At 38.4% G+C, this 14,689-nt stretch overlaps 1 protein-coding gene across 1 annotated transcript; it reads right to left on the reverse strand.

Annotated features, from left to right (window-relative positions):
* Positions 1 to 1,612: 1,612 nt before the first annotated feature.
* On the reverse strand, positions 1,613 to 10,199 carry CLK1 (CDC like kinase 1). Its single transcript, XM_007090013.2, has 13 exons — positions 10,122 to 10,199; positions 7,897 to 8,057; positions 7,375 to 7,603; positions 6,301 to 6,391; positions 5,840 to 5,906; positions 4,631 to 4,747; positions 4,378 to 4,544; positions 3,485 to 3,579; positions 3,259 to 3,388; positions 3,021 to 3,103; positions 2,451 to 2,530; positions 2,125 to 2,215; positions 1,613 to 1,993 (listed from the first exon to the last, which is right to left on the reverse strand). Exons 2-13 carry the CDS (start codon positions 8,055 to 8,057, stop codon positions 1,850 to 1,852), a joined length of 1,455 nt encoding a protein of 484 aa, XP_007090075.1. The 5' UTR covers positions 10,122 to 10,199; the 3' UTR covers positions 1,613 to 1,849.
* Positions 10,200 to 14,689: the final 4,490 nt, after the last annotated feature.

Raw genomic sequence — 14,689 nt, forward strand, 5'->3', positions numbered from 1 at the left:
ATCTTTATCATTTAATCTAGCAATCACTTGTTTTCTACCCAAAAGAATTGCAAACTTAGGTCCAAAAAAACAAAAAAACCCACACCCGTCCATGGGCATTTTTAGCAGCTTTATTCAAAATTGTCAAACTAGGAAGATGTTCTTTAGTAGGTAAGTGGATAACCTATACTACACCCAGACAATAGAATACTAATTCAGAACTAAAAAATGAACTATAAAGCTATGAAAAGATGGGAGGAACCTTAAATGCACATTACTTAGGTGAAAGCCGCCAATCTGAAAGGCCAAATACTGATTCCAATTATAGGACATTCTAGAAAAGGCAAAACTACAGAGTGAAAAGATTGGTGGTTGCCAGAGTATGGAAGGGGAAGAAGAGATAATAGGCAGAGCTCAGATTTTTAGAGCAATGAAAATACTCCATATTCTACAACGATGGATGGATTACACATTTGTCCAAACCCAAGAACGTATTACACAAAAGTGAACTAGAGCAATCTATGGACTTTGGGTGATTATGTCAACATAGATTCAATTAGAATACATACCCACTGGTGAGGGATGTTAACAGAGGATGCTATGTACGTGTGGGGGCAGAGGGTACATCCATCTCTGTACCTTCCTCCCAATTTTGCTGTGAACCTACTACAACTCTTAGAAGTCTCTAAAAATTTTTTTGAGAGAGCACATGTGCACAAGCAGGGGAAGGGCACAGGGAGAATCTCAAGCAGTCTCCATGCCCAGGGCAGAGCCAAACACAGGGCTTGATCTCACTCATGACCTGGGCCAAAATCCAAAGTCAGATGCTTAGGGCACCTGGGTGGCTCAGTTGTTAAGCATCTGACCTTGACTCAGGTCATGACCTTACAGTTGGTGAGTGAGTCTGACATCAGGTAAAAAACATGAGCCCCAGGCGAGTCCTGCTTCTCTCGCTCTCTGCCCCTTTATCTTTTGTGCCCTCTCTTGCTCTTAAAACAAAAGTCAAATGCTTGACTGAATCACCCAGACATCCCAAAGTCTTAAAAAACAGTAATAAAAAATAAAAACCCTGATGCAGAGTCCTAAATGGATCAAATATAAATGAAACCATCGGCAAAAGCCTGACTTTTGTCAAGTCACTTGATAACTTAAACTTGGCTGCCAAGTATTCTGGAAATTATTTTTATTCATTAAGTTTTTTTACGATTTTATATTTTTTAAGTAATGTCTACACCTAACGTTGGACTCCAATTCAATACCCTAAGTTCAAGAGTTGCATGTTCTTCCAACTGAGCCAGCCAGGTACCCCTCTGGAAGCTTTTCGGTCATTCATTATCAGTCTTGAGCATAGGACATGAGGCCATTTGTAGTATCCTACTGCGGGTGGGGGGGGGTGGGGGGGGTGGGGAAGGTTAGAATAAAGAGAGGAAGAAAACTGGGGACTAATTTCTACTTCTTTGTGTCCTGTAATGTGGGCTCATTAACATTTGGTTTTAAGAAGGAAGGAAGAAGCTCCAATGCTAGCAATCCCTAAAATGCAAACAGCTAACTATTTCTGAAGACTTAAGGAAACCTCCAAGAATGGAAATCTATGCACGAAGAAAAATGGTGCTAAAACCAAGTTATAGATTCCTTTAAATTTCATAAGCGCAAAAAGTTTATTCTGAATAAATCATTTTATACAGTAATTACTGGAAAAAATGTTCATTACTTTAGCTATTTACTTAACAATTCAAATTATCCAAGCAAAATAAACATGGCAATAAAAAAAATGTAAGAAATTTACAAAAGCTATACGAAATAACTTATTTAAAAATTAAGACTGATACAGTCTATAAAATCTCTTCAAGAGAGCTATACTGTTACAGATCTATGTATCTTTTCTCAGGGGATGAAAGAAAGGATGCTTTAAGGCTTCTCTGAGAGTAATCCTTTTAGCTGGATCATACTGTAACATTTTCTCAATGAGGTCAAAGAGAAGTTCATGTTCAGCATCCTGAGAGAGCATAAATTCCTGAAAGGAAAAGAAATACAGTCAACAATCTTTTCTACTACCATTTATTACCATTTTATTTTCTACCATAAAAAGAAGGGAAATTCAAGGTTTTGATAATTTAAGCCCAGGCTTAAATGGGCCAGGCTCACCTTCAGAGGTTTACAGCGCCTTGAAACATATCTGCCAGCAGAACTGTGTTCATCCCAGTCTAATCGATCATGATGGAAATATTTACGTTTCCTAAAAGTAAATACCCATTCATTTATAATGCTGACAATGAAAACTTAAAAACATCTAGCAAAAGTGATTGGTTTCATCACTTATGATGATTTTATTGATCAAAGATTAACACTTTTCTAGAGACTTGGAAAATTACTTAAGTGAAGATGCATTTGTCAAACTTCACCATTTCATAAAATTCTAAACAGAATATAAAACCAAGTGGTACGAAAGATGTACCTACTCTTAAACATACCTCGTTTTCTGTATCATATGTTTTGGTAAAGGTCCAAGAATTCTTTCCATCATTGCCAAATGCTCCTTACTATCATGTGTCTAAAATAACAAACAGAACTTATTAAGCACATTGTGCACTTTGATCTCATTTAACACAGCTGCTACACTTCTAGTCCAGAAAGAGGTCACAAGGAAGGTGATTACTAAAAAAGGGCAAACTTTTAGCAAGTTACAGCTGATAACAAATATCAAGGCACACAGAACAAGGTCACCAATGACTTCTCTAAATCAACAGCATAATTGTTTATAAATCCTTAAAAATGTTTTTAAATAAAATAATAAATTATGAAGGGAAATACAAATACCCAATAGCATCAGAGTCACAGGACTTTCATTTCTTTATACTCATCTACAGTTAAGTCTACAAGGAGAAAAAAAGCTACCTAAATGTGCATACTTTGCATTAAAGTGCTCATTCACATAAGACTAAATAAATAAATAAATAAATAAATAAATAAATAAAGGGCTCATCCACACAAACAAGCACTTTTCTTGAGCAAAGCCATCGAAACAGATCACGGTCACTTACTGGAAATACTGTAAACCCAAGGTAGTATTCAATAAGAATACATCCTATACTCCAGACATCACACGGCTGGGACCATCCCAGGGCTGCAAAGCAAAGCAAACTGTCAGAAAAAGACTTCAATATTCCTTGAAGACCTAAAAAATGCCATAAAGATTAAGACTAGAATTCTAAATTTTAAAGTGAGCTTCAATAAAGATATATATAGAAGTTCCCAAACCATAATTAAGAAGTAACTTACCTAAAATAACTTCAGGTGCCCTATAATGCCTTGTAGATACCAATGTACTGTGATGTTCATCATCATATGTTGCACTTCCAAAGTCTACAACTTTAATATCTGGATTTATTAAGGTACGTTCATCACGTTTCTGAAAATCGTAATTCATGGGTTAAGGAGGCATAATACCTTGAGGCATAAAATATTCACTTCTAACTATGAAAATACTAATACACTGAAGACTTACCATTTTGGGATTATATGCCTCTGTGTAGTCAGACTGCACAAATAAGATGTTTTCAGGCTTTAAGTCTGTGTGAGTCAACTTATTACTGTGCAGAACTGAGAATGAAACAAACAACTACTGTAATTGGAAAATCAAAAACCTAACCAAACTCAAAGCCCTACAACAAAAAACCTCTCTGATGCCTCTTCCACAGGTCCAAAGTTGTCAACAACTTTGACAACAAGAAAGTTGTTTCTGCCAACAGCTGGCTAGAAAACCACCCACTACCTTCAGTTAGTCCACCGCCAGCTAACAGCTAACTACTCAAAAAGTAAAGAAAGAAGTATCTTTCTCTTACAAAGCCAAGATTTATCATTCTTTAACCCAGTGGTTCCGGGTTAGTATTTTTAAGAATCAAGCTAAATTACAGTCTTCTCTATGACAATGTACTATTGTACGATAGACAATATACTACTTACTGAATAAAACGCAATGAACTGACCAGCAGCTGGTTATCAACATCTTCCTCATACCTACTCTTAGGCCAGGTTTTTATTTTTTTTTTTATTTTTAAAAATTTTTTTAACATTTATTTATTTTTGAGACAGAGAGAGACACAGCATGAACAGGGGAGGGGCAGAGAGAGAGGGAGACACAGAATCGGAAGCAGGCTCCAGGCTCTGAGCCGTCAGCCCAGAGCCCGACGCGGGGCTCGAACTCACGGACCGCGAGATCGTGACCTGAGCTGAAGTCAGACGCTTTAACCGACTGAGCCACCCAGGCGCCCCTAGGCCAGGTTTTTAAGACCTATAGGTTAGATCCCATTTTTTATTTAAAAATCCCAATCAGTCTGGCACTAGATCAGTCTCAACAAACTCAAGATTCTCATTCTCAAAGATATGCCAAGTACTCACAATTCACGGACTTGCATATCTGATATGCCATCTTCCTGATATGATCCAGACGAAATGGTAGAAAACCATTTTCCTTAATGAAGTCATAAGTACTAAGTCCTAGTAGTTCAAATACAATGCAAATATGACCATGATGCTCAAACCACTCCAACATCTGGACACAGCGGCTATAAACATATGAAAAATAACTGAGTACAGCTTCTTACAATTCAAATCTACGTGACAGAATTTTCTGAATTGTTTTTATACTTACAATGTACTGCTGGGGTCTGTTGTATTCAAGTGTTCCAGAACTTGTATTTCTGAGCGAGCAGCTTCACAGTATCTATCCACATTTTTAACTATTTTTACTGCTACATGTCTACCTCCTCTGTTAGAAAAAGTCCAAGTCAAAAAAAAAATGTTAAAGATGATGTCCTACTCCATTTTCCTATCACTCTTTTCAAACTGTGCGACTTCTACTTTGACCCACTGTATTTATCTTCTTAAATCTGTGGTCTAACATTTGGTTTTATCAGATGTACTATATGGAAGTACTCTCTTATAACTGCAACTCAATGTAAATAATGAGAACGATGCATATTTTTTTCATCAAACCACCACTCACATGAATGTTTTGGTCCTTCTACTAAAATGTATGTTAATAGTTGTAATTTAATAAGAACATTGGGGATATCACCACTTCAGTTTGTATTCCAATTAAGACTCAAAACATGTACATATAACAGTTTCTCCTTATAATACCTGGCAAATATTTTATCAAATTCTTCCTTTGTCTACGTTACCAGAAAACTTTAGAGATAGTAGGAGCATAGTATGGAGCTCCAGCTCTCAAAACCTTACTAACCAATAGTAGGAAGCCTTCTCTAGTCATTTGTTTAGAAAAACTCTGCCATTCAAAAGGGGGGAAAAATTCAAAAAGAAGACAAAAAAGGTAAAAGGAGAGTTCTTACATTATCTCAAGAAATTTTAATTTGAAGAACATGAATAAAGCAACATGTAATACCATTTTACAAGAGTATTCAACCCTAATGGTGTAATCACAATGATAGCATCTAAAAATACAGATTCCTAGGTTAACTACTCTGATAATTGTTTCAACATGCCTTAGGTAAGCAAAATTCCAAATACCCCTAACATAAAACCAAGGCTTTGAAAAGTTCTGATTTAGATCACTGATCTGGGGCAGGGGGGATCACAATTTCCCAGTGGGATAACAAAAGAATACTTTCTAAAACAATAAAACCTGCTCTCAGCTTAAAATTAAAGGCTACGTACACTACTAATAGCTAATACTTAAAAAATGCAAAGTGCTAGTACCTTTTACTGGGAATTTCCCACATTACAGTAAAAAAACCAAATGAAAGGATATAATAATATATCTCATTCAGACCAGTCTAAAGCTGCTAAAATTTTCTAATGCTGATGACCTCCCCAAATGCAATTACAGTAGGAAACTTACGCTTTATGATCAATGCACTCCACGACTTTTCCAAAAGCTCCTTCTCCTAAAGTATCAACAATTTCATCTAAAAGAGAGAAATAAAGCTCAGTCATACCAAGAAGTGGAAATAATTTACTTATCATAATAAATGCTATCAATGCACATTATTCTAGTTGATGCTACAAATTTCCTTATCACTAGACATTTTACTGGTCAACACTGTCAAAAAACATTTATAACTATTTTTAGGTCTAATTTCATTCTTAAGTTCATTTTATTAACTTGATTTACTGTTTTGGAAGTTCTGCTTAACAAATATTAAATTTCTAAAGAAAGAAAAAACACAATCCCCACCCACCAAAAGAAATGGAAAACAAACAAAAAACAGAGAAAGAAAAAAAGATTTCCAAATCCCTGAAATGTTTATATATAGATTATGTTATCTGAAAAGTTAATAAGTGTTGAAAAATATTCTATACATCTTGCACTTAGTACGTCTCCACTCTGACAGATCAGGTGACCCTCCTCATCATCCTCTACACTCCTGGTTCTTTTCCTTCGGTGACTCTTCTGGAAACGTCAAGTGGGCGGCACCAAGATCATCCAGCCAATCAATATACCCGAGTGAATTCAGGGCAGAATACGAAATTCATTCAGCGGGGAGATATTCAGGCATTCAGATACACGCCAGGCCACAAACGGTTGGCAGGAGCAATTTCAAATTCAGTCCCCAGAAATTCACAGGGCACATAGTTTATGTTAACAGGAGAAAAACATGGCAAGGAACAGATTTTCAGATAAGATACTCAAAGTGGCAAGGCAACAAAACATAATACAATTGTTTTTCTTAAAAAAAAAAAAAAATGCTTAGTTGTAGCATTCACTGAAACATAATTTTAAGTTTCTAGTGTTCTAATTTAATGTTGCAAAATTGTAGGATGTAATAGTTACTTGGTCAAAGTAGACTGTGGCCAAATTAAGACTTCCTAGCTAATCTAACAAATATTGAAGCAGTAAATAAAATTAAAGTCCTAATTTTGGGGAGAAAAAAAAAAAAGATTTGGCATACAAGAATAACACTATGTCATTTAAAATGTCATCTGAACTATCTTCAAATTAACCCATAACCCATAATGTTCCAATCTGTTAAGTGGTTTGCTTAATGAAAAAATAATTAGAAAGCATGCTTTGCTAGAAAAAGGCATGCCTAAACCTTTAATCTTACAAAAATAAAATGCCTATTCTACTTTTGTGATAAACTTCAATTTATCAAAACAAATCAGATTTCTTGAAGTACCACAAAACTAAGTTAATCACCTCCACTGTTTCACTGGAATGACAATTAATTGCTAACTAGTAATAAAAAGTTACTCTATTACTTAATATGTATTGTATTCAGGAGTTTCCTATGCAATGCACAAACACAGAAAGAATCCTGCAAGTTAAATTGAGATGACTTCTTTTTAAACACAACTTTCTCAAATAATCAAATTCAAGTTTTCCTGTCCCAAGGGGGAAATAAACTTTACAGAATGTTTTAAAAGAGCTCATACCCCATGTGAACGATGGTGTGAAGTACTATGGTGAATCCTATGTTTGCTTTTATAACTACTTCTTCCACTTCTACCAGAAGACTTGCTACTATGGTTCTGGTATCTGCTTTCATGGTCTCTATGGCGATGTCCAGGTTCACATCCTTGACTGTAGTCATTTCTGTATTCATCAATGTAGCGTCGACTATGATAATCTTTCTCATTTATGGACCTGTTTTCCACATAATGGCTAAAAACAAAAAATATTGTTAATTATTTATGCTAATACTAGATATCCTCAAACCGACAGTACTCTTAATACTTTTTGCTTTCCCCACCAAAAAAAAAAAAAAAAATCCCATGCAATTTTAGAAACGTTATAAGCCATCATTGGAAACAGAAACAAATGCTATTCATGGCTACTTATTTAAGTGATGCTGTAATTTTAATCATGAAAATATACCCTCTCCACCGTTTTACTGAGGTATCACTGACATACAACATTTTGATGCAATATATGTTCATATATATTATCATTCTTACCTATCAGATGTTTTAGAGTGATTATATTTGCAGTGCTTATTCTCCCGGGCACTGCTATGTGATCTCTTCTTTCTTTTATGACTGCTGCTGCTTCTCCATTTTCCACAGTCCCAATCTTTTTCCTCCCAATCAGGGCAATAAGTTCTCTTCAAGTGTCTCATCTACATAAAAGAGAAGTTTTAAGTAGTATCCTACCTGTCAGCACTGAACACTTCAATTAATAAAACTCTTCTTTGCCAATTCATTCTAGCTGTGATTTTTAAACTGTTCTTTTATTTTTGTTTCTTTAAATATTTATTTTTAAGTAATATCTCAACACCCAACACGGGATGGAACTCACAATGTAGAGATCAAGCGTTGCGTGTTCCACGGACTGACCCAGCCAGGTGTCCCTAAATCGTTCTTTTATTTGTATATTTATTTTTTAATGTTTGTTTGTTTTTGAAAGAGAGGGAGGGAGAGTGTGAGCTGGGAAGGGGGGGGGGGGAGGGAGTGGCTGCAGAGGATGTGAAGCAGGCTCTGTGCTGATAGCAGAGAGTCCAATGTGAGTTCGAACTCAAAAACCATGAGATTCTGACCCAGACGGAAGTCAGACGCTTAACCGACTGAGCCACCCAGGTGCCCCTAAATTGTTCTTTTAAATCAAAGTTCAAAATTCATTGTCAGCCAATCTAAAATCACCGATAAATCCGATGAGAGCATTGCGCCAAAATGTGGAGTCCAAACTATTAACAATATTCTGCATTATCCATGTTATGCTAAGATTTATTTATTTTATTTTTTTTTTTAACATTTTTTTTTTTAACATTTATTTATTTTTGAGACAGAGAGAGACAGAGCATGAACAGGGGAGGGGCAGAGAGAGAGAGACACAGAATCGGAAGCAGGCTCCAGGCTCTGAGCCATCAAGCCAGAGCCCGACGCGGGGCTCGAACTCAGGGACCGTGAGATCGTGACCGGAGCTGAAGTCGGACGCTTAACCGACTGAGCCACCCAGGCGCCCCTATGCTAAGATTTACTGAAAGTGTGAAGGAAAAGAAAAAAACGGGGAGAGGGCTGGAAAGTCCAATTCATCAACTTGGTAAAAACCTTACCCCTTTCCTGTCAGTAGCATAATTTACTATAGGTCCACATATGTAACTCTCCCCATTTAAACGTGTATCGGAAACTAGCCTCCCAACTCAAATGCAATCCGAAACGTTCTTTGCGACAGAACACTCATTATTGTGTATTTCTGTAAAGGAGATATATCCCCAAGGCCTTTTACTATACACAAATCAATGGTGGCATTAGAAAACCACAAAATACCATCTTCGATGACCATTCCCCCGGCATGTATATATATATAACAAAACCTAGCTTATCTTAAAAGCAATCTTACATAATCAACTTAGAGGAGGGCAGCACCTTCCTTCCAGAAATGTTTCAAGAAGAATCCCTAACAACTTGGAAAAAAAAAACCACACACACATAAATGACTTTTCATTGTCCACTATCGTTTTTACCAGTACTAACTGCTGGGGCTCCACCACGTCTCTGCACACAACTCCGAGTCAAAATATTCTGAAGGTTGCTCTCAACATGTTGGGGGATCGAGGGCGCAAAAACCCCAACGCATAAGATGTCTGATAGCCTGACTGCTCTCACACGCTCCTTCAAATATATCCTATTATTTCTCCTTTTTCTAAACCCTATTTTTGTTAACGCCACCGAGGGCAAAGACACTCGTGATTTTCACTTTACTAAATCTTTTAAGACTCGAGTAGACCTTAGGTGATGTCGCCTCGTATCAGCTCAATGCGTTTTTCTCTGTTTGCTAGGAACACAGTTCCTCACAGGAGGCTGACATGCACATTCCAAGAGACAAGTAAACACCACCCACAGCAGGAAGCTTCGCCTCCTCCGCCCCGCCGCCATCTTACAGTTCCGCCGAGGTGGCCAGGGCCGCCGACGACAAAATGGCGCCTACGGGCGTCCGGCCAAGCCCTCCCAGCTCAGCCAAGTCACTACGCCTCGCCAGTGTCCAGGGAGTCGCGGTTCAAGGAGAAACTCGCGGCAACAGTCTCGGCAGAGAAGACAAGCGGGCCGCCTCCGTGCGACCCAAGAGGGTGAAAGAGGAAAGGAGGGGGAAGGGTCGTCGTACTAGATGTTGTATGCCCCACAGGGCGCTCTCCGGGCACAGAAAAAGGGTCTTGACACCTAGCCCGCTTCCTCCTGAGTCTTACCTTCCTGGCCAGAGCGTCCAAGCCGAAGAAGACAAAAGATTGCAACGCGACGACAGAGTAAGCCCAGCTGGCTGCCACGAGCTCCAACAACAAAATGGAGCTGACAGCCGCAGCGTCTGGACTCTCCTCGAAAATATTGGTGACGCTGCGAGCGCGTCCCCGCCGCGGGGCGGGGCGGGGCGGCACGGGCGCGTCACTGGAGCGCAGGGATGGAAGGAGACTAACGTAGGAGCCGTGTGCGCAGGCGCCGCGTGGGGAGCTCAGCGACAGAAGGTGGAGGTGGGGAAGTTGCGGACGGCGGCTCTGTCGGCCATGTTGTCCACTGTCTAGGTCTTAGGAAATAATGTAAGTACTGTGGAAAAGTCTCGTCCATGCTCTTTAAAAATATTTGGGAACGCTGGATACAAGAAGAAGTGAGGCAAGCATGATACAAAATATCCTGCGCCCTGAATGCAACCACTAAACAATCTTTAAAAAAAAATAAATAAAATAAAAGCACCACTTCTATCATGTAGCCCTAAATTATTAATTGTCTGGATTTCAGCATTTGCTAAGGTTCTGAGACCTATTTTAAACTAGTTAAGGCTTTAGTGGCTGGGACTCACACACCCTGAAATTGGATTGGAAGAATTTTCAAGATTTTGAAAGTTTAAACGAGTGAACATTTTGGAGACAGGAAGTGGATACCCTACACAGTTAAACATTTTGGCATTAAGCCGGTCCTTTTCAGTGTTAAGGCCAGATGAACTGTAAAAAAAGGAAATGGAAGGTCGTGAGGGAAAAGCGCCAGGAAACAACCTCTGAACAACAAAATCTTCAAACTACACTTCAATGGACCAAAATGATTGCCAATCCTGACCTCGCACCCTTCCTCCCATTTTGTTTCTTGAACAAAATGATTGCTTATTCATTCCAAACAGTGGAAAATGTATAAAATCAAACATTAACGATTAAGCATAATTTTACTGCTCACACTTGCACAGGAGAGCAACGTATATTGCCCAGCCCTATGCAGATGCACAATTATGGGTAAAAAGTGATGAGGAATACATATTTCCAAAGTATCTGTGGTAGTTTGCATTTCTTAAGCCCCTTTTCTTAATGGATTTGAAGATGCTTTAAAACCATTAATACTTAAATCTTTACATTGGGGCCAAGATCACCAAATACAAGGTAAATATTTCAGAGGGAGAAATCACAATAAATTGTGAAATTTGTAGCTGTTCAGGATACAGTTAGCACACTTAAATGTTAAACAAACCTAGGGAATCCTGGTCTTTGGAGGATGATAGCTAATCATAGTGGGCTAATTATTGTGCCAAGCGCTGTACATACATTTTCACTTAATCCTAACAACCTGCAAGATAGGCATCAACTATATTCTTCTATTACAGATAAAAGTTGCAGTGCATGTGCAGAGAGCAATTTAGAATCCCTACAGTAAGATTATAAGGGTGAAAGAAAATGAACATTGAAAAAATCTTATATATACTACCAAAATTAGTTTCTAAAATGTGTTTTTTTCAAAATGGTTTTAAATTTAGCAAACCCTCTCACACCTAGCCAGGTACTAATGTGAGATTTACCCAAAGTTACATTTATGAAATGAACTATTTTGTGTGTTAGTGCTTATGATTGTTTGGGGCATGCTATGTCCACCCCCCCCCCCCCCCCAATAATCTCTACTACCTCAGATTGTGACTGTATTTGTAGATAGGGCCTTTACCCAAGTACTTAAGGTTAAAATGAGGTCATTAGGATGGGCCCTAATCCAATGACTGACGTCTTTATAAAGAGATTATGACATAATTACCCACTGAGGAGGATCTTGTGAAGATAGAAGATGGTCATCCACAAGCCAAAGTGAGAGACCTTTGTGTAAATAACCCTGCCCATGCCTTGACCTCCTAACTGCTAGTCTCTATAACAGAATTTTAAGCTACCCAGTTTCTGGTACTTTGTTATGGCAACCCTAACAAATTAATGCAGTGCAAAGATTTTAAAATGGTATTTTGGTGAGGGGCACCTGGATGGCACAGTCAGTTGAGCATCTGACTCCTGATTTCAGCTCAGGTCATAGGATCAAGCCCCAAGCTGGGCTCTGAGCTGAACTTGGAGCTTGTTTGAGATTCTCTCTCTCCCACTCAGTCTCTCATAAAAAAATAAATGGTATTTTGGTGGAACCTTGTAACTTTATTCCCTAATTAGTGAAGTTGAACATTTTCTCTTTTCTCTTGTGACTTGCCCATTCATACCTCATTGCTTTTTTGAATGTACAGTTCTATCTTTTAAGCTTTTTAATTGCAATGAAGTTTTTGATTTTCATATAGTTAAACCTGTTTCATCTTTACCTTTGTCATGTTTGTGAACTGAGAAATTCCTCTTTGGAGGTGTTTCTCCCCACCCCCGCCACCCCGGAAACTTATCCATCTGGAATTTTGGTACATCATGTGAGGCAAAATTCTTTTGCTATTTTTCTGCATATAATTTACTGGTTATCCTAACACAATTTATGGAGTAACTCTTTAATGATTTTGGATATTGCTTTAATTATATATTAAACTCCTGTGTATACACTACTCTACACTCTTATACTCTACTCTCTAAAATACTACACTCTTTTAGTATTCTAGCCATATTCCCCACACCATTTTATTTATTATTACTATTCTAATGTTTATTTTTGAGGGAGAACAAGTGGGGGAGGGGCAGAGAGGGAGACAGAGGATCTGAAGTGGGCTCCGTGCTGACAGCAGAGACTGATGGTGCTTTAACTCAGGAACTGAATGATCGTGACCTGAAATGAATTCGGACAATTGACTGACCCACCCAGGCGCCCCTCCCCCACACCATTTTGATGTTTGCAGCTAATAACATTTTCATTGTAATTTGTTTTTTAAAATTTCCATTATCAATTATTCTGGATGTGCTTTACAGTTATTATGTTGAGTTCCCATCTCTACCTCTACCACAATTGGTACAAACTGAATTGAAAAGAACCATCAGTTTTCTTTTAAATTCAATAGTGAAATGGTAACTAATCAACTTTTCTAAACTGATGAAAAGTTGAATCCTATGTATTAAAATTTATCTATTCAGCCGCCTGGGTGGCTAAGTTAGTTAAGCATCCAAATCTTCATTTTGGCTCAGGTCATAATCTTATAGTTTGTGAGATCAAGGCGGGCGTTGGGCTCCAAGCTAACAGTGTGGAGCCCACTTAGGATTCTCTCTCTCCTCTCTCTCTCTGCCCCTCCCCTCACTTGTGGGGTGAAGCATTCTCTCTCTCAAAATAAACATTTAAAAAATTAAAAAATAATAAAGACATTATAAGAATGAGATCTGGGGTGCCTGGGTGGCTCAGTCGGTTAAGCGTCCAACTTCACCTCAGGTCATGATCTCGCGGTCTGTGAGTTCAAGCCCCGCGTCAGGCTCCGTGCTGACAGCTCAGAGCCTGGAGCCTGCTTCGGATTCTGTGTCTCCCTCTCTACCCCTCCTCTGCTCTTACTCTGCCTCTCTCTCTCTCAAAAATAAATAAAAAAAAAAAAAAAAAAAAAAGAATGAGATCTAAGAACCAAATACTCACCATATTGGTACTTAAAAAAAAAAAAAGGACAGTTTAGAATAAAAATTGAGGGAATACCAGTCAATGCAAAAACATTTTGACAGTAAAAGCCTCTTAAGAGTGAGGACAAAAAAATTCAATGACATTCAGTTGGAGAAGAAAAATATCAGGCATGAGAAATGTCAAACCAAATTCTGGCCCAAAAGAGGCTTTAATATTAATTCTTGAAACCTAAATGATTAAAATAAAAGGGTGACTCAAAATGTGAGGGCATTAGGGGTACCTGGCTGGCTCAGCAGCTACAGCATGTGACTCTTAAAATTTTTTTTAATGTTTATTTTTGAGAGAGAGAGAGCATGAACAGGGAAGGGGGAGAGAGAGAGGGAGACACAGAATCTGAAGCAAGCTCCATGCTTTGAGCTGTCAGCACAGAGACCTATGCGGGGCTCAAACTTAGGAACCATGAGATCATGACTTGAGCCGAAGTCGGACACTTAACTGACTGAGCCACCCAGGTGCCCCTACAGTGTGTGACTCTTGATTGCAGGGTCAGCCCATGTTGGGTGTAGAGCTTACTTTAAAAAGTGAGGGTTATTAGTTTAATTGGCACATCAGTTTAGTAGAAGGTATAAATGGTAATAAGAGGGTATTGCAAGCTAACTTCTAAACTGTAGTTAAGAAAGAAAATATGGGGGCGCCTGGGTGGCTCAGTCGGTTAAGCAGCCGACTTTGGCTCAGGTCATGATCTCGCGGTCCTTGAGTTGAGCCCCGCGTCGGGCTCTGTGCTGACAGCTCAGAACCTGAAGCCTGTTTCAGATTCTGTGTCTCCCTCTCTCTGACCCTCCCCTGTTCATGCTCTGTCTCTCCCTGTCTCAAAAATAAATAAAACGTTACAAAAAAAATTTAAAAAAAGAAAGAAAGAAAATATTATTTAGATCAACTATTTGCAGAAATGATACAAACCAATAAATACCTGGCATCAGTTTTAGAATACCCAAAACCTAAT

This window comes from Panthera tigris, chromosome C1, assembly GCF_018350195.1.
Source record: "Panthera tigris isolate Pti1 chromosome C1, P.tigris_Pti1_mat1.1, whole genome shotgun sequence".
NCBI lineage: Eukaryota > Metazoa > Chordata > Mammalia > Carnivora > Felidae > Panthera > Panthera tigris.